Here is an 18295-nt window from a genome sequence, read left to right on the forward strand (position 1 = left end):
TCACGCATACAGAACCTATGGATACAGAGTGCTGAATGTATTTGTTAAATACCAGCAATTCATTAACTTTTTAAAGCTCAACTCCCACTCAACATTTTACTTAATAAATATTAGAGAAGTCAGCATGGTGATACTTTGTGCTTGGTATTTGAGAATGTATACCTCACTAGAGAATTATGTGAATTAGATAAAGCAGGTAGTATTCTCATTTTAAACTTGAGGAAAGTGAGGCTCAAAGACATTTTCTTGCTAAAGGCAAAGAACTTAAAGGCATTGCTAGGATTACAACCCAGGCCTCTTGAGTCATTGATTATTTTTATTTCCATTATAACCTGCATGATTTGAAATTCAATGTACATAAAGGGATTATTGGGCTTCCCTGGTGGCTCAGATGGTAAAGAATATACCTGCAATGCAGGAGACCCAGGTTCTATCTCTGATTTGGGAAGATCCCTTGGAGAAGGGAATGGAAACCCACTGCAGTATTCTTGCCAGGAGAATTTAATGGACGAAGGAGCCTTTGGGCTACAGTCTATGGGGATTCAAAGAGTTGGACACGAGTGAGCAACTAACACTTATACTTTTTCACAAGGCAATTATTCAGTTCAGTTCAGTCGATCTTTAGCATCACTCCTTCCAAAGAACACCTAGGACTGATCTCCTTTAGAATGGACTGGTTGGATCTCCTTGCAGACCAAGGGACTCTTAAGAGTCTTCTCCAGCAACACAGTTCAAAAGCATCAGTTCTTCGGTGCTTAGCCTTCTTCACAGTCCAACTCTCACATCCACACATGACTACTGGAAAAACCATAGCCTTGACTAGACGGACCTTTGTCGGCAAAGTAATGTCTCTGCTGTTGAATGTGGTATCCAGGTTGGTCATAACTTTCCTTCCAAGGAGTAAGCATCTTTTAATTTCATGGCTGCAGTCACCCTCTGCAGTGATTTTGGAGCCCCCCAAAATAAAGTCTGACACTGTTTCCACTGTTTTCCCATCTATTTCCCATGAAGTGATGGGACCAGATGCCATCATCTTCATTTTCTGAATGTTGAGCTTTAAGCCAACTTTTTCGCTCTCCTCTTTCACTTTCATCAAGAGCTTTTTAGTTCCTCTTCACTTTCTGCCATAAGGGTAGTGTCATCTCCATATCTGAGGTTATTGATACTTCTCCCGGCAATCTTGATTCCAGCTTGTGCTTCTTCCAGCCCAGCGTTTCTCATGATGTACTCTGTATATAAGTTAAATAAGCAGGGTGACAATATACAGCCTTGATGTACTCCTTTTCCTATTTGGAACCAGTGTGTTGTTCCATGTCCAGTTCTAACTGTTGCTTCCTGACCTGCATATAGATTTCTCAAGAGGCAGGTCAGATGGTCTGGTATTCCCATTTCTTTCAGAATTTTCCACAGTTTATTGTGATCCACACAGTCAAAGGCTTTGGCATAGTCAATAAAGCAGAAATAGATGTTTTTCTGAAACTCTCTTGCTTTTTCCATGGTCCAGTGGATGTTGGCAATATTAGATAGATTAGAAACATCTATCTCCTTATACATCAAGTTGAGTACTGTGTTTTCCTTTTGCAAAGATGTGTATGTGTCAAACATAAGGTTATTTAAACAGTGCCACCACTTGAAATTATACCTTTACAAAAGACTTTGGGACTCTTAATTCAGTGACTTTTGTTGTTGTGTTTTTGTGTGATATGTGCAATGTTTTAATGTTTGGTCTTTTTATGGTAGATTTACAATAGCTTAACCAGTGTTAACAGTTGCATCAGTGCCCTTTTGTGCCCTTTCTTGTTACTTGTATAATTATAGGTTCAGTTTCATAAGGTTTCTTTTCCCCCAGCTTAATTATGTGGACATCTAGAAACCTGTTATACACATGTGGGTTGTTTCTAGTTCTTCTCTACTACAAATAGCATAGGGCTTCCTTGGTAGCTCAGCTGGTAAAGAGTCCACCTGCAATTCAGGAGATCCCGGTTTGATTCTGGGGTCAGGAAGGTCCCCTGAGAAGGTATAGGCCACCCACTCCAATAATCTTGCCTGGAGAATCCCTGTGGACAGAGGAGCCTAGTGGACTACAGTCCATGGGGTCACAAAGAGTCGGACACAATAGAGTGACTACACGCATGAATAACATAGTAACTCTCCTCGTACCTGTAACTTTAATACCTGAGTGGGTGCTAATAGGTATTTGCTGCACAGAGCAAATTGTGGTAGTAAATGGTATAAATGCTCAAAGTCACAGAGTTGGTTGGTCGTTGGTCCAATTTTTTTTTTTTTAACTAATTTTTGCAGTTGGTCTAAAGGCTTTTCCATCTCTGACTGGAAAATAATCTGGAGTATTAGGAAAATGCCCAGACTTTGGAACCAGCCATGTTTTAATTAATTTTTTGGCATATGTTAATTGTAGTGAATTTAGGCAAGACACCTACTATCCCTAAGCCTCTTTCACATAACACCTGTTTTGTAGGAGTTAGAGAAAATCCATTTAAAGCACTTTATCCATTGAAGTTACTGGTAAATATGACTGTTCTTTTGGTTTTGTCTTTTTCTCATGATACTACTACTACCTGACAGTTAGTGAACCCTAATAGTGTGTGAAAGTGTTAGTTACTCAGTCGTGTCTGACTGTGACCCCATGGACTGTAAGCCCACCAGGCTCCTCTGTCCATGGAATTCTCCAGGCAAGAATACTGGAGTGGGTTGCCATTTCCTTCTCCATAAAGTGTGTGAAGGCACTGTATTGAATGTATGTCATTCATAATAAATTATCTTACGAGATAATAAGTAATCTCCTTTATTCCTCACAACAGCTCTATGAGTATGGGGAGCGAGAAGGTCACTGGGAGTGGAGGCAGGGTTCAGACCCTGGCAGTTTGGAGGCCGCATTTTAACATCACCACGATATGAACTACTAGAGCTGGACTCTCCACCGTGGTTCTCTTGCCTTGCTGGGATTAGACACTTTGGGTTTGATAGTTATTTTGTTTTGACACTTTGGGCCAGGTAATTATTTGTTTTTGGGTGCCATCCTGTGCATTGTAGGATGTTCAGTATCTCTGGCTTCTACCTACTAGTTGCTGCCCCCCCCCCCACAAGTGACAATAGTGGCAGTAAAAGTGTCTTCAGACATTTTGAAACATTCATGAGGGAGAGGGGGATCATCTTGGTTGAGAACCACTGGGGGATTCTGATGTAGTTGACATTAAATTAAAATTTTAATTTGTATAGTATAAAATTTTAATTTAATTTGTATAGTAATTTGTATTTTAAAATGTATAGTATTGGAATTTTGGAAAGGGATCAGGACTGAATACGTGATCTGAAAGTCACTGTTAAGTGGTAGTTACGTATTACCACTTTAAGGATCAAGTGGACAATAAAGAAGAAAGAGAGCCATGGGCAGAATTGTGGAAACTTAGCAACTGAGTGAAGAGGGTGGATGAACAGGAGCCAGAGATAGAGACTGAGAAGGGACAGTCATGGGTGGTGCTTCAGTGAAAATAAATGGGGAAAGTTTTTAATATACTCCCTTTGTAAATAATTAGAAAATAGTAAAGAAAGGGCTAGGATTTGACTGTGAACTTGATCAGTTTTACCATTTTAATTTGTCATGTCATATTGCCCCTAAATGTGCATTTCTTTCTGTTGGTATTTTATTTAATGGTGAAGGGGAAAATGTGTTGTTTTGTCTTCTGAAGAAATAATTTCTTATTTCAGGTTGCCGAGGCGCCCAAGTAGAAGAAATATGGAGTTTAGAGCCTGAGAATTTTGAAAAATTAAAGTAAGTATGTTTTAAATTATGTTAAAAATATGTCTGTACTTAAGCAAACCTAAGCCCATTACCTCCTTTATTTTTTTCAACTGTGTAAGGGGCTTCCCTCATAACTCAGTTGGTAAAGAATCCGCCTGCGATGCAGGAGACCTCGATTTGATTCCTGGGTCAGGAAGATCCCATAGAGAAGGGATAGGCTACCCACTCCAGTATTCTTGGGCTTCCCTTGTGGCTCAGCTGGTAAAGAATCCTCCTGCAATGTGAGAGACCTGGTTGGGAAGATTCCCTGGAGAAGGGAAAGGCTACCCACTCCAGTATTCTGGCCTAGAGAATTCCACGGACTGTGTAGTCCATGGGGTCACAAAGAATCGGATATGACTGAGTGACTTTCAAAAACAAAAAAAGATCGATATTATTCCCATTTTATAACCAAGAATCCGATGCTTATAGATAAGTAATTCACAAGGGATTCATAACTAGGTCTGTGTAATTCCATATCAACAAAGTACTGATTGGTCAACTTTTTTTTTTTTTTAACAACATTCACTTTATATATCAATAGTGTTAGAACATGGAACACATTTTAACACAAACACAAAACACGTGAATAATAGGTCAGTCTATAAAACTGTATTTAATAGATCATGTACTTGGCTAACCCAATGTATTGATAGTAATTCAGAACTTTTTTCCCCTACATTATTACATTGCCTCTTGGGGAGGTTCCAGTTCAGATTCCAGATGTTGATTCCCGGAAGTACCTTCCTCTTACCCCATCCTTCTGACTGGAGTCACTTGTCTGAGTCTCTCCCTAACCCTGAAACCTCTGTGTCCACAAGCACCAACCCTGTATTACAGATGGAAGGCTAGAAGAGTTTTCAATGTGGGAAGCATTCTTACAGTCCTGGAATAGGGACTCTAGGGATATGCTTTTAATATCTTTAGTAAGGAAATAGTTTAACGACCCCCCCCCCCCCGCCCTGCATTTTCTGCTTCCCCACAAAAGGAACAGTCATTTTGGATGGAGTAAGAGGATGATCAGGGAAGATTAATTAAAAGTGTATCATTTAACCTGTCTTTGCTGAATAGGAAAGAATTTGTTGTGTGGAAGGTAGTGGTGAAAGACTGGAGAGACTCCTCACGTGGTGATTTAATTGTTCAGTGGTAACAACCATTGTAGGGAAGTGTGTGAGATGCAGCATCCATCCAGTAATTACATAGTTTGCAGTATATATGCCATCAGCTGATTTATCTATAAGCATCCTACGTGAACTTTGTTCCTGTATATTGGAATTCACTCTAGGGCTAACAGCTTCTAGTTTTGCCGTGTTCATTCTGTTTTTAAGTGAGGGTGATAAATGGTAGAACTGAATAATCTGCAGGTTTAAGAATATACCTTTCATTATAATTCCCTTTTAATTGATGTAATTTTAAGTTTCGTTAGCCTTATCTTGGGCAACATTCTAGTAACTATGAATAGCAACGCTGCTGCTGCTAAGTCGCTTCAGTTGTGTCTGACTCTGTGCGACCCCATAAACGGTAGCCCACCAGGCTCCCCTGTCCCTGGGATTCTCCAGGCAAGAACACTGGAGTGGGTTGCCATTTCCTTCTCCAATGCATGAAAATGAAAAGTGAAAGTGAAGTCGCTCAGTCAATGTCTGACTCTTAGCGACCCCATGGACTGCAGCCTACCAGCTCCTCCATCCACAGGATTTTCCAGGCAAGAGTATTGGAGTGGGTTGCCGTTGCCTTCTCTGATGAGTAGCAATAGAAATCGTAAAAAATTTTCTCACATTTACTCCATTTGCATTGTATTTCTTAAGTAAGTGACTAAAACTTAATATATTGACAATGTTTTATAGGAAGTAAAGAATCTTCCTGCAGTGCAGGAGACCTGGGTTTGATCCCTGGGTTGGGAAGATCCCCTGGAGGAGGGCATGGCAACCCACTCCAGGATTCTTGCCTGGAGAATTGCCATGGACAGAGGAACCTGGCAGGCTACAGTCTATGGGGTAACAAAGAGTTGGACACGACTGAGTGACTAAGCATAGCACATATAGGAAGCCGGGTTTGGTGTCACTAATTTGTATTTTATTTTGTAGGCCAGTTCATGGGTTGATTTTTCTTTTCAAGTGGCAACCAGGAGAAGAACCAGCAGGCTCTGTGGTTCAGGACTCCAGACTGGACACAATCTTTTTTGCCAAGCAGGTATGGTCCTTGGACACTCTGAAGTCTCAAGAGCAATGCTTTTTATAAGCAGGATTCTTTTCCACCTGTGTGTTTCTAGTGTAGCAGTTCTCAAGTTTCTTGGTCTTAGGATTCCTTAACATTCTTAAAATTATTGAGATCCCCAAAGATCTTCTTTATTTGAATTTTATTTATTAATATTTATCATTTAGATATTAAACTGAGACATTTAAAGTATTTATTAATTGATTTAAAAGAGTAAATTCTATAAATGATAACATTCTTTAAATAAAACATATGTATATTTACCAAAGCAAAAGAGTAGTGAAAAGACTGCATTGCTTTACATTTTTGTAAACCTCTTTAATGTCTGGGTTAATAGGACACAGCTGGCTTCTCCTATCAGCTTTATTCAGTCTATTGAAATATTTTTGTTTTGTCTTGTTTTCATTTGAAATATATGAAGAAAATTTAGTCTCATACGTGTATATAGTTCAGGAGGAAGGAGTATGTTCATTTCTTTTCTAGGAAATTATGGATATTCTTTGATATCAAAACTCCAAAAATGTTCTTCTTCTAAAGATTGGTTGCAATGTGAAATCTGAACTCATATTAGTAAACTTTGTACTTCGTTTTATTAAAATCCTTGGGTTTATCTTGCTCTTCAAAAGGATCTTTTACTCATGCAGCATCTGATAACATTGTGTGTTGGTCATTTTGAAAATTTACCAACTGATTTTGATTTTGTAAATGTTAGTACATATGATTATATAATAACAAGTCACATTTATTAATATCATCATCTGTATCATCAGAAAAACTGTTCAGTGTCATGAAACTTTTAAACTCACAGAGGTGGATCTAAGTCTTATAAAATTCTAATTTTCACTTGAAAGTTCAAATTTTATCAAGGATACCGAATATTATCAGGTGTTTTCCTTGAAGTGACAGACTCAATTCACACATTTTAAGAAAATATCTGCCAGATACAGTCTGAACAACTGTATTTATCTGCCATATGTTCGTTCAAGTAAAAATTATGTTCCTGGAGAAAACTTAGCTGACAGTTCAAACAGTAGCAAGGGTGCCTTTCCTGGAATTGACTGGCATATTTTGGTTTATAGTAGAAGTGCTGTATTTGTATTTCCTGTTTCACTCAGCAAATATTAAAGAATTATACTCTGTGGTCAAAATGAAATTAAAATAATTTTTACTGCTTTATCAAAGATGTTCTTCAGTAAAAACTGGTTTTTGTTTTGCTAGTTTTTAGAATTATACCTATGTGTCAGTGAAAGAATTCAGTATCACTGCCTAAGTATGTTAATAAAATACTTAACAGTGTTAGCCATGATTGCTTTTGTGCTGCAGTGCAAATATGAAAGCAGGGGAAAACCAAAGACTGTCCTGGACTTATTATGGAGACAATTTTGAGCTCACAGATCCCTTGCAAATGGTCTTAGAAGTTCCCAGGGGTCCAGGTATCCCATTTTGAGAACTGCAGTTCTAATGTATACAATAAACATTTAAGCAACATTACTAGATGCCTGCATATTTTAGAGTCCATTGTTTGGAAAAGCTGGAAAAGAGAATGCTGAAAGAAGCTTGATTAATATATAAAATCTAAGCTAAAGATGATTGCATTTGTTTGAAAATAGCACTGCTTTCTAAGACTCAAAAGATTAAGATAAACTGTTAAACCTTTAGAAAGGTGGAAACAATAAAACTGTTAATTCTCATTACTGCCCTTTTAACCAAACGTTTCCTACTCCACTTTGTAATTTGTTTTTCTTTTTCCTCTTCTTTTATTACTTCTTTGTTTTCCTCCCAACTTTTAAGAACGGAGTATTTTTAGAGAAATTAGAATTTTCTTGCTTTACTTAAAGGATTAGAAAAACATTATTTTATCATTTTGTAGTTAAAGTACTTAAGTTACAGAAATGTCATGATGAGTGCATATACACCTGTGTCTACTAACCCCTCCCAGCAGTTTGACTCATTCATTAATCATCAAATAGTTGTTGAGCACTTCCTTTGTGCTGGACTTTATTTTAGATACTGGGGGTATAATGGTGGGTAAGACAGGCATGTCTCATGTGTTACTGTCATGATAACCGTACCAATGGACGCCAGTATTTACCATTCCTGTTGTGTGCCAGATATTGTGCTTTAGACTATATTATTTATTTAATCCTTGCAGCAGCCCTGTGAGGTTGTTATCCTCATTTCACAGATGAAGAAATTGAGGCCTAGAAAAATTTACTTGGCTGAGGTCCCACAACTAGTACATGGTGGATCCAGAATTTAAACCCAGGTCTAAAGCCCAGGTTTGTGGTTTCACATTCTGTACTACCTCCCACATTTTCTATCCATCTGTTGACACATTCTTATTATCATTTTTTTAACTGAAGTTTGACTGTTGTGCAAAATATTTTGCTTCTTTTTTCACTTAAAATTTGATTTCAGTGCACATAACAGTATTAGATAACATATTGAAGGTTTATTAGGTACTTACATATATCTTATTTTTTATTATTAATTTACTTGTAGTAACTGATCCTCACAACAACCCTATGTGGTTTTACAACTTCCTCATTATTTCACAGATGTGGAAACTGAGTCCCAGAGAGATTAAGAAACTTGCCCAAGTTACGCGGCTAGTCAGTGGCAGAGCTGGGTGCAAACCAAGGCACTGCTACGTTGAAGTCCATCCCATGTCACACCACTACTTCTTTTAAAAGCATAGATCACTCAGTTCAGTGCTCAGTCGTGTCCAGCTGTTTGCCACCCCATGGACTGCATCACGGTAGGCTTCCCTGTCCATCACCAACTCCTGGAGTTTACCCAAACTCATGTCCATTGAGTTGGTGATGCCATCCAACCATCTCATCCTCTGTCGTCCTTCTTAGTATAAGTGTCCTCTAATTTTTTAACTCACTTCTTAAGGGTAAACATTTTGAGATTCTTCTCATGTAATGCAAATAATCCATTTATGAGTTGTAATATTTTATATTTATATAAGTACCATTGTACTACAATAATTATAATAATATAATTATAATCATAGTGTGTGATATTCTAGATAGTACAGAAGAAGTAGGGAACAGACAGTTTCATCCTTCAGGTGATTTTTCTAATTTTTAAGAACATTTTTGTTATTTCCATATGGAATCACATCAATTTAGAGAATGTTACTGCCTGTCTTACACTAATCATATGCTGTAATTGGAAGTATGCAGGTGTGTGGGTCATTGATTAACAAAATATTGAGAAAAGAAATTGTCTTCTGATAATGATTATTTGTGTTTAAGGATCCAAGAATGACCTTTTTGGTAATGCTTCTCTGCAAAACATTGTTGTCTCACTGCTGTTTCACCGATGATAAGCTGAGGTCTGTTTGATGTATTGTTAAGGTCATGCTGTGGTGGTATTGGGTGTGTTTGTGACTCCGCCTGTTCAGTCTTTCAGGAAAGATCGGTTGTGTGTCTGCAGTGTGCCAGACACTGTGACGGGTGCTTGAGAGACAAGCAATGGTCAGGATCCGTGCCCTCGAAGGTGTTTAGAGTTTAGTGGAGGAGATTGGTTAAGCAGTGAAATGAAAAACCGTAGTGGAAATAAATGCTGCATGGAGTGAACCACCTTGTGAAGTTTGAAAATAATCTATTAAGAGTACACTCACTTTGGACACTAACTGCAGGGTTTTGGGTCTTCAGTCCACCTTCCCTTCTGACACTTGCAAGTTTGGGGAGTCCCCAAACCCATCCTCAGGTTCTGTAGTTTGTTAAAGTCATAGACCTTACCATAAGCTGTGTAATAAACTATGTTTTAGTCACATGATGACTTTATTACAGTGAGAGGACAGATTAAACTCAGCCATGTGAAGAGACACATGGGTCAGAGGCCAGGAGCGTTCTCTGTACACTGCTTCTGGTTGTCTTCTCCCAGGGGAGTCACAGACAGCACCAACTTCACTGGCGGTGGTTGTGACAAAGTGCGCAGTATGCAGGCCATCTCAGCTGATTCCTGGGATCCAGTTTTTAGTGGCCCTCAGTCTCCAGCCACATGAAGGCTGAGCCGTTGATCCAGAACCCATCCCAGTCACATTGTGAGACTGTCTGTGTGGTGCCCAGCCCCCAGGTGAACACAGACGCTTTTACCAGGCATGGCTCTTCATGAGCTTAGAGATTACCTCCCAGGAGCCAAGGGCCAAGGCCAGGCCTCTCTTAGGGTGAGGCTAAATTATTCACTACACACATGAAAATGGGACTGACCTTTCAGGGAGATCTGAGAAAGCGTCCCTGAGTAAGTGACAATTCAGCTGAAGTCTAAAGGTTAAGTAGGTATTAAGTGGGGGAAGGAAGCTGAGGATCATCCCAGATTACTACAGCTGTATGATAGAAAGGAGTAGGGCTGGTAGCGTGTACTGGAAGAAGGCCAGTACAGCTGGACTAGAGAGAACACGGGCAGGGTGGCAAGAAATACAAGCAGCACGTGAGTCAGGGTTTAGTCTGATCAACTGTAGAGAAACAACGGTTTATGAGAAAGACAGGTTTTTCTCTTTCGCATCCACTGTCAAAGCCAGCAGGGTGGCAGGCTCTTTCGCTTTGTTCCGTTGTATGTGCTTTCTATTCCAGAGTTACTTCTTGGTCTGAGATGATAGTTGGAATTTCAGCTGTTTCTTCTCAACTCCACATCCTTGACAGTAGGAGAGGACAGCACCCTCCTTTTTGACGGACGTTTTCTAGAATTTGCCTGTGCCGCCTGCTTTCTTCTCTTTGGCTAGAACTCAGTCATATGACTACTTAGTGGCAGAGGAGACTGGGGAGCTGTCTTCATTCCAGGTGAATGTGGACCCAGATATATGTGAGTCCTTTGTTCTGGAAGAGGGAGAAGGTGGATATTAAGAGACTGACTCCCTGCTTCCTGCCAAGGTGCCAACAGAGGCAAATCATGCTTGAGCCCTTTGTCTGTATCCTAAGAGCAGTAGAAGTTTACTGAGGTGTTTTAAGAAGGGTGATATGATTAGATTTTCATTTAGAAGAGATCACTTTGGCTCCAGTGTGGGGAATGTGTTTGAGGAAGAAGGAGTGGTATAGGGTATGAGATGACATAGCAGTTAATAGACTTCTGTAGAAGTCCATGCCAGAGTAGGTAACACTCCTAGTAGGGATAGATGTGAACAGATTTGAGTATCACTTAAGAGATAAAGTAACTAGCACCTTTAATGTGTAATGATTGGGAGTGACTAAGTGAAGTCGTTCAGTTGTGTCCGACTCTTTGCGACCCCATGGACTGTAGCCTATCAGGGCTCCTCCATCCATGGGATTTTCCAGGCAAGAGTGCTGGAGTGGGTTGCCATTTCCTTCTCCAGAGGATCTTCCTGACCCAGGGATCGAACCTGGGTCTCCCACTTTGCAGGCAGGCACTTTACCATCTGAGCCACCAGGGAAGCCTTGTGGGGGGTAGTGACTAAGGAAGAGAGCATATCAGTCGATGATGCCTGTGCTTTGCTTTTCTCCTTTTTAAAAAATTGACCTTCCAGTACACGAAATGGAATTACTGTTATCCCTGATTGATGACATACATTCCTGCCCTCCTTTACTTTACTCATTTGGTTACTTTATAACTAGTAAGCACCTTAGAACTCACCCTAGTAAACCTGCCCAAGTAAACCTACCATCTGTCATTCCCTGTGTCCCCCCACATGACTTTCATCCTCCGTCCCTTCATCTGAGTAACCTGCATGTTGAATTCTGTATCTCATTTCCTTGCTTTCTACTTTCTGTAGTTTTTCTAATCCTGAAATGGCTGCGTATGTATAAAATTTTAACTTTATAAAAGGTATCATGTTCTGTGTATTTATTAATAGTTACGGGGGACTGACTTTTTTAGGTTAATTTTATATTAAGGTTTATCCAACTTATTTTGCATGGTGTACAATAGTGATTGCATGAACATGCATGAAAAATAAGCAGTTGTGTGCTGTTGTTTAGTCACTAAGTCCTGTCCGACTCTTTTGTGACCCCATGGACTGTGTAGCCCACCAGGCTCCTCTGTCCATGGGATTTCCCAGAGAAGAATACTGGAGTGGGTGGACATTTCCTCCTCCAGGGGATCTTCTGATCCAGGGATGGAACCTGTGGCTCCTGCATTGGCAAGGAGACTCTTTACCACTGAGCCACCTGGGAAGCTTAAATAATTGTTTTCTTTTCATAAATTAGTGTTTTAGTTTTCATTTGCATCACTCTGAACTGTGCAGCTCTGCTTATTTTTGTACATCTATTTTATCTCCTGATGTGTAACCAGAAGTACCATACTACTTCATCTGATAGGTAAATGTATAACTTAAGGAGGAAATATCAAAGTGCTTTCTGAAGTAGAGGCTCTAGCTTATACCTGTACTAGCAATATCTGTACTAGCAATTACTGTGTAGCCACGTACTCCAGTATGCGGTTATTGTTAGACCTCTTTGATTTTTGCCAGCCAGCTCATTCTAAAATGGTTCTTCTTCGTGGCCTGAGTTTACATCTCCCTGGTCACTAATCTTGTTGAAAGGGTCTTGATGCCTAGTGGCAGATGTGTTTCTTCTGTGAAAGAAACTACTTTTCTGTAGGATTAATGTACTTTTCTTTTTTATTTATAGGCATTGTTTATATATTCATGATACTGCTTCTCCAAATTGGTACTTTATTGTTTTACTTTTTATGGGTGTTTTTTGATAATGGAAATTTGTATTTTAGAGCCTGTGCCTTTTGTATCTTGTTTAATAAATTGTTATCTATCTGAAGTTATGAAAGATATTTACCTATGCATTTAAGTTTTAATTTTTGATATCTATGTCCATAATTCATCAGGAATTGGATTTTGGTATATCATGTGAGGTAGGGTTTCAATTTTACCTTTTTCCCACCTGGATCACCCTTTTTTTGAACATCCATATTTCCTTATCTGACATGCCACCCCTGTTGTATATGTGTTCCATACGTGTGTGTGTGTTTCCTGAGTTGTACTGATCACTTTGTCTCTGCCAATACCACCCTGACTTAATTCTTTTCACTTCTTTATAAGTTCTTGTATCTAATAGGTCATGTCTCCCCTACCTGCTCTTTTTTGGAAATATCCTTCCTATTCTTGACCCTGTGCTCTTCATATAAATTTCAATCATCTTATCAAACTGTAAGAAAACTTATATTGGAATTTTGACTCAAATAACATTGAATATATATATATCAACTTGGGGAGAATTTATATCTTCATGATATTAAGTCACAAACATAATATGTTTCTCTATTTAGACCTTTTATTTATTTATTTACTTTTAGATGTGCTTTTAAGCTTTTATTATCTTTAATATGTTGCATAAAAGACCTTGATAAAGGTCTTTTACGTTTTTGTTAGAGTTATTTTAATTCCTTAATATCTGTTATAAATCATCTTTTCTTCAATTGCATTTTCTAGATGTTTGCTGCTAGTATAAAATAATTAATTTTTATGTCTTAATGTTTAGCCATCTTCCTCAACTCTGTTATGTTTGTTATTTGTTGGTTTGAGAGAAGTGTTTCTATCTAAATTACTATATCCTATAATACCAGTTTTATTTCCTTATTTTGAATCCCTGTGTCTCTAGTTTATTTTTCCCATCTTATTGCCTGGTTTAAACGTCCAATAAAATCATCGTGATTTTAGAGGGAATGCTTTTACCATTTCCCATTTCAGATTTTTTTTCCTTTAATATTCTTTTTTGGGTAAGGACATTCTTTTAATAATTTAGTAAGTGTCTTTATTATGGAAGGACTAAGTTTTTTCAAATGCTTTTCTGCATCTATTAACATGATCGTTTTTATTTTCCCTCTTAATAGGTTAATATGATTAGTTACGTTTATAAATTTTTCTAATATTAAATCATTCTTTCATATCTAAGATAAGCCCAGTTGGTCGTGATATGTTCTCTTTTTATGCACTGTTGAATTTAATTCAATATTTGTTTAGAGGTTTTTTCAAGCATCTATATTTTTGAATGAAATGGGCCTTAATTTTCCTTTCTTGTAATGACTTTGGCTAGTTTTAGTATTAGAGCTGTGCTTATTTCATGAATTGGGTTGAAATTTCTTCTTTTTTGTAATTGTCCTGAAGAATTTGTATAAAATTTAAATGGTCTGTTTCTTCAAATTTTGATAGAATTGGCCTATGAAATCATCTGTGCCTGGTATTTTCTTTGTGAATGTATTTTTAACTACTGTAGCCATGTGCTAGTTAAAAGACTTATTTGGGCTACTTATTTTTTCTTGACTTAGTTCTGGTAAGATTCTTTTTTAAATTTCTCCATTTTTAAGTTTACAAAATTGTTTTGTATGATTGTTATTCGTATCCCCTTATTTTGTTTTAATCTTATTTTTAGTTGTATACCTGACACCGTGAGTTCTGACTTGCATATTTGGGTGATCCTGGTTTTGTTTGCTCCATTAACCTATTGCCCTTTATTATTTCATACTAGCATTAAGGTGGGGCTTCCCTGGTGTCTTAGTGGTATAAAATCTGCCCGCCAATGCCGGAGACATACGTTTGATCTCTGGGTCAGGAAGATTGCCTGGAGAAGAAAATGGCAACCCACTCCAGTATTTTTACCTGGGAAATCCCATGGACAGAGGAGGTTGGCAGGCTACAGTCCATGGGGCTGCAAAAGAGTCAGAGATGGCTTAGTGACTAAACAACCATGAACTTTAGGGTTGGAGAAGGAAATGGCAACCCACTCCAGTATTCTTGCATGGAGAACCTTGTGGACAGAGGAGCCTGGTGGGCTGCTGTCTATGGTGTTGCACAGAGTCGGACACGACTGAAGCGACTTAGCAGCAGCAGCAGCAGCAGCAGTAGCAGCAGCATTAGGGTAGCAACCCAGTGGATCTTGTTTGTTTTTAGCCATTTTCAATCCTTCCTGTAAGTCGTATTAAACCAAACCTTTCTGAATCACTGTTTTTACTGCTATTTCCTATTTAAAATATCTTACTCCTAGGGTAAGCTCCTAATTGCTTATCAATACTGATTTAGTAGATGACTAATGACCCCATACTCTTGTCTACAAGCATACTAATACAGGCAGACCAATATACTTACTGTTTCAAAGATCTCATCTTAATTTGTTCCTTTTTGTACCCTTTTTTCTTCCTAGAATGAATTCCCTTCTCTGTTCTCTAGGTTCTACTGTGCTTTCAGTGCTCTCTTAAAACTGGTGGTAGGAAAAACTGGCTCTCGCTCTGGTGGGCAGGGCCTTGCTCTCAATAAGCTTTAATCCAAGTAGATTCCCTCCCTGGTAGTTTTTTTGGCCTAAGGCGACCCAGCCCTCTGGTCTGCAGGCTTATGGTCTGGTTAATGGTGACCTCCAAGAGGGTTTATGCCAAAGGGGACCTTCCCAGACTGCTGCTGCCAGTACTCCCATCCCTGTGGTGAGCCCCTGCCAACCCACACCTCCACAGGAGACCCTTCAACACTAGCAGGTAGTTTTGGTTCAGTATCCTGTGGAGTCACTGCTCCTTTCCTCTGAGTCTTCGTGCACACAAGGTTTTGTTTGTGCCCTCCAAGACTGGAGTCTCTGTTTCCCCTAGCCTGTGAAAATCTTGTAATCAAGTCCTACTGGCCTTCAAGGTCAGATTCTCTGGGGATTCCCAGTTCCTTTGTCAGATTCCTAGACTGGGAAGCCTGATGTGGGATTCAGAACCTTCACAACAGTGGGAGAACTTCTTTAGTATTATTTTGTGGGTCACCCACTTTTTGGAAATGGGATTTGATTTTATTATGATTGTGCCCCTCCTGCTGTCTTTCTGCAGCTTCTTTGTCTTTGGACATGGGGTGTCTCTTTGGTAGATCCCAGTGACCTCCTGTCTATGGCTGCTCAACAGCTAGTTGTGATTTTGGTACTCTTGCAGGAGGAGATGAGTATGTGTTCTTCTACACCACCATCTTGAACTGGAAGTCCTGTCTCTGCTTTTTAATGCACTGTCTAGGTTCGTCATAGCTTTTTTTCCAAGGAATAAGCCTCATTTAATTTCATGGCTGCAGTTACCATCCGTAATTTTGGAGCAGTAATTTTGGAGCCCAAGAAAATAAAGTCTGTTAATAAATATTAAAACATTATTAATTTATCCTACAGCTATGATTCAGTGAAGATTGACTATAATTTATAATGCAGTACTTCAAGCAGTTTTAGATGTATTTCTCTAGGCATTTGCCATGTTCTTTTCTGTACACCAGGATAAGAAGTTGTTCTCTAGCCTCTGTGTTGTGAAGTCAGGTAGCTGCAGGATCAGGTTGGCAGCATGAATGTGTGAATTGGATTTTGTGTAAGAGGTAGAGAGTGGAAGAGCTCAGATGAATTAGAGAATATATGGCCTCTTCAAGGAATTCAGACCAAATTCCTAAGGTTCTGGGGCAACCCTTCTTGTGACCTCCTGGTCTAGCCTTCCTTCTGTTGTTAAACTCTACTGCTTTATTTAAGTGTGTTACAAGTCAGAATGCTTTTAGTAGAACACTCAGGACTAGTTAAAGATTTAAGCAGTTGGGGACTGTATACATAATTTATACTGCAGAAATTATTTTCTGAAATAAGTTTAAGTTCTTCCAAAAGGATGTATATAAGGTGATTTTTACATGTTTCATGAGGACAAGGACCGCATCTCTTACGCTCACTGTGTGTTCAGCATTTATCACTGTGTCTGGCCCCCAGTGGATGTTTCAGTAAATATTTGAACAACTGAATGGCTGTGCACTTTTTAGTGTCTGAAAAAGAGTTTTTTGCTACTTCTGTGCAGTATCCCCCCCCCCCTTGTCTGCTGTTTTACTTCCCATGGTTTCAGTCAGCTCTAGCTGAAAATATTAAATGGAAAATTTCAGAAGTAAACCGTGAGTTTTAAACTGTGTGCTGTTCTGAATAGTGTGACGAAATCTCATGCTGTCCTCCATCCCTCATGGGGTGTGACGCATCCCTTTGCCCCTAGTGGATGCTACCAGCCCATTAGCATAGGAAAGAACATTCTGTTTTTCAGGGTTGGTACTGTGCATGTTTGACGCATCCCCTGGGGGTCTTGGAAGATCTCTCCCAAGAGTAAGACTCATGTGCTGTTTATAGCCTTACCACTTGGTGGCACTAAACTCATTTAAAAACCTGAAGAGCTATATTTATACCCATGCACACACATAATGACTGTTCTTCACACAAACACAAAACAGGCTGGTAATAAATCATGGACACTGTTTAGTCCTTATTAACTCCAGAAGAGGAGTATCAGTAACCACATGATTTTCTTTCTCTCTTTTTTTGTTTAACCCAACTTTATTGAAATATAACTGATATACAAAAAAACTGCATATTTAGTGTATACAGTTTGATGATTTTGCATAGAGTTCTTTACTAATCCTTTAAAAAAATTTCTGAAGTGATAGATTACAGATTTGAAGTTCTTAGATGATGGGAGTGTTTGTTAGTATTTTCCGCCGTAGCCTCAGTGCCTAGTGTAGCATTAGGTATAGAGTATGTCTTTAATGTGTCATCATTTTGAAAGAATGTGTGAATGAGTATAAATTTTAACTTCTGTTGACTTCACTCCTACCAACCCAACCCCAGATAATTTTGGCCCAAGATAAGAGAGCCCTAAGTCTTGTTTTAGTTAATGACCTTTATGATGTCTCCTTTAATCATTACAAATTTTCATCCAAATTTACTAAAGAACTGTGATTCAGATCAGAATACATATTAAAAGAAGTCAGTGGCAATGTTAATTGGATTCTAGATCTATTGTTACTTTTCTCTAATCGTCAACCATAAGATAGTTTTGAGTACAAAATACTGTAAGGGGAATTCCAAGAGTGTGGTGTTATTACTGTTTGAAAGTTGGGAGTAAGAGAGTGGTCTCTTGGAAATGGAGAAATGGAAAAAGCAGGCTTATCAAGGAATTTCTTAAACATACTACAGTCAAAAGTGTAAGAACTCATGGATGTTTATAAGATTTCAAGTCTCTGACCACAAAAAAAGTGTAGGAGTGTAAGAGTTAATAAAGGAAGATGATTAAAGGATTTTATTTTGAAATCAGGCAAAATAGAAATAATTTACCAAATTGTCAGATCATAAACGAATTAACGTTTTTGGAAAATGGTTTTTAATTACAGTGTTGTAATGAAATACAGCAGTAGGAATAAATTGTATTTTTAAAAGTAATCTATCAGGTTTAACTTCACAGTGAATCTAGCTGGCATTTGCAATGATGGTCTGAGGCTCTTTCCAGCTCTGTAATCTCAGCCCTGAGTAGATGCTGTAGGGAGTGTGGCAGAGGCCCTTGTCC

The 18295-nt window shown here is 38.7% G+C and overlaps 1 protein-coding gene across 2 annotated transcripts in view; it reads left to right on the forward strand.

Moving 5' to 3' along the window:
• UCHL5 (ubiquitin C-terminal hydrolase L5) overlaps positions 1–18295 on the forward strand; it is a 48846-nt gene that overhangs the window by 6229 nt on the left and 24322 nt on the right. For both annotated transcript variants that reach the window (XM_068985622.1, XM_068985623.1), the window contains exons 2-3: positions 3727–3790; positions 5884–5989. In XM_068985622.1, the coding sequence (XP_068841723.1) occupies positions 3727–3790; positions 5884–5989 (170 nt within the window). The remainder of the gene's footprint in view (positions 1–3726; positions 3791–5883; positions 5990–18295) is intronic.

The sequence above is a fragment of the Capricornis sumatraensis genome, chromosome 14 (genome assembly GCF_032405125.1).
Source record: "Capricornis sumatraensis isolate serow.1 chromosome 14, serow.2, whole genome shotgun sequence".
Taxonomy (NCBI): Eukaryota; Metazoa; Chordata; class Mammalia; order Artiodactyla; family Bovidae; genus Capricornis; species Capricornis sumatraensis.